This window comes from Penaeus chinensis, chromosome 34 (genome assembly GCF_019202785.1).
Source record: "Penaeus chinensis breed Huanghai No. 1 chromosome 34, ASM1920278v2, whole genome shotgun sequence".
NCBI lineage: Eukaryota > Metazoa > Arthropoda > Malacostraca > Decapoda > Penaeidae > Penaeus > Penaeus chinensis.
In genome coordinates, this window is record NC_061852.1 from 13,585,424 (window position 1) to 13,587,923 (window position 2,500).

A 2,500-nucleotide genomic window follows, 5' to 3' on the forward strand; every position below is an offset into this window, starting at 1 on the left:
TCTCTCTCTCTCTCTCTCTCTATATATATATATATATATATATATATATATATGTACATATATATATATGTGTGTGTGTGTGTGTGTATAAGTTTATATATGAATATATATGTATGTGTGTATGTATGTATGTATTTGTGTGTGTACAATCATCTTCCTTTTGTTGGTGTTATTGATGTGGTATATAGCATTTCTCTCCCTTTCTCTCCCTTATAAGAAAATCTGATTTCCAATTTGCATGTAACCCATAACATTGTATTTTTACTCAGTGAATTTCACAGCTAATATTTTTTTTCTCTCATTTTCATTCGTTGGTTTTCAGTTTTTCTTTACTTTCTTTTATCACCGTTATTTTCCGCAATGATAGTTTTATGGATGTACTGAGTCAAGTCAGATCAATTCGAGGAAAATGTATAGATTTAACCGTGAAATTTCCTTGGTAATATTTTGCAATTTCAGGTTTTCCTTTCAGAATTTCTGCAAAGATTGGATATGCGTTTTATATGATGTTTTCTCGTATATGATTTTGCTGAAATGGACTTTGATATAAATCCGTGAGACATATACATAAAAACAAAAACATGTCGAAGATATACATAATACATTTTCTTACATAGAAAGTATAACATGCATACACACATGTAAACGCACACACGCCGATACAGTAAACAAGTTAAGCGACGTAAGGATAAAAAAGTGTAAAGACATATGCATAGAAAACAAAAACATGTCTTGCTCATAATATACCTAATACAGTGTCTTACACAGAAACCATAACACACACATACACACACCCAAACGCACACACACCCATAATGTAAACAAGTTATACGATATCAGGAAGAAACAGCCTATGCCTTTGGCGCATTTCTCCCTTGCGTATGTGCAACAGTGGCCCTGAATAACCTGAGGCGAAAATCACATTAATCAGGATTACACCTCACGCTAAGTCGTCGTCATAACGCAATTACAAGGCTCAGCGTCTGCGCGAGTATGCACAGTATTCTTAACTCCTCTGGTATTTATATTGTGTCCTGACAATTACGGTCTTCCCTCGCGAAGGAGGTCGGTAGTGCGAGGGGAAGCGAGCTCGGCGAAACGGAGGCAGGCGGACTACGGCAGTGCACAATGTGTGGTTAAGGTACAGTAGCTTCATGATGTCTGTCTATATTTCAAGCCATACGACTATCTCATTTTTTTCCATTATGATTTCTTTAATCTCTTTCAGTCATAAGCTAAGAGAAAAAAAGAAAATCAATAAACTACATTCTAAATTTCTTTTCTCTCTCACTTCCACGTTTATCACATTTCTCCTTCATTTCATCACAGTATACCTATTCCCCATCGAGTGCCTCCTCCAGCAGAAGTTCCTCAGCTGATCCTAGGAGGCCCGAAGGATCAAGTCAGCAGTCCAGTATCCAGGAAGGACCCCCCCTCCCTACCACCTCGGCAGGTACTCACCCCCCTCACCTTCTCGTGTCTCCCTCTCTACATCCTATCTTCTTGGCCATTCGTGGTAATTTAAAGGCAAAAATAAACACGTACTAGTCAAAAAAATGTAACAAATGAATTATTGTTATTACTGTATTATTATCATTATCATATGTTATTTCCGCTTATCTCTATTCTTGAACGGTGTTGACATCTCTCTCTCTCTCTCTCTCTCTCTCTCTCTCTCTCTCTCTCTCTCTCTCTCTCTCTCTCTCTCTCTCTCTCTCTCTTCTTTTTTTTACATATAACCTTTTTCCTGGAAATAACGAATAAGGTTTGATACACGGTGATGTGGAAAGGTGGACGAGATTTGACATATGACTCGATCATATTCATGGAAATATTTATTGATGATATTTTACAATTCATCTCTTCTTGCGTCACCGTGAAATATGTGAACCTTAATTTCATTTTGTTTTATTGAAAATCTATCGTGATTTCATTCAAATTAATTTTCCTTTGTTGTGTTTTTTTCACGAATATAACGCACATGTTTATTGTTTTTTTTTATCATTATTATACTACCATTTATTTATCTTTCTTATTAAGATATAATGTAAGACTGACATGTTAACACACACTGTTAAATTTAAAGATATAATCATTACTCGCCACTTCTTAAATTAGACAAGATAGGCCTTCCTACCCTTAATTACATAATTAACAGATGGATTTGATATATAAGCCTATTATAGAGGAAGAAAAATAGTTATATTCTTAATCTTTAATTCATGTTCCCTGATAAGCAACACTTAAATCCTCCATTAAAACAAGTTCCCCTCTATCTATTAAAATAACTTAATAAACAAATAAAAATAACACTATATATATACATAAATAGAGATGGAAAAAAATATAAAACACTGCGGGTATCATAAACAGGACATTACAGTGTAGACCACCTCCTTCAAACAGAAATATATTTGATTACATTACAATACTTACACTTCGCGTCCTAAAAAATATTTCGCAGTTAGTTTGCTCGCGTGTGTGGGTTTATTAGCACGCA

General features: G+C 34.8%; 1 protein-coding gene across 1 annotated transcript in view; it reads left to right on the forward strand.

Annotated features, from left to right (window-relative positions):
- LOC125043650 overlaps positions 1–2,500 on the forward strand; it is a 16,765-nt gene that overhangs the window by 10,267 nt on the left and 3,998 nt on the right. Inside the window, exons 3-4 of the mRNA XM_047639883.1 lie at positions 1,063–1,141; positions 1,330–1,453. Of these exons, the coding sequence (XP_047495839.1) occupies positions 1,063–1,141; positions 1,330–1,453 (203 nt within the window). The remainder of the gene's footprint in view (positions 1–1,062; positions 1,142–1,329; positions 1,454–2,500) is intronic.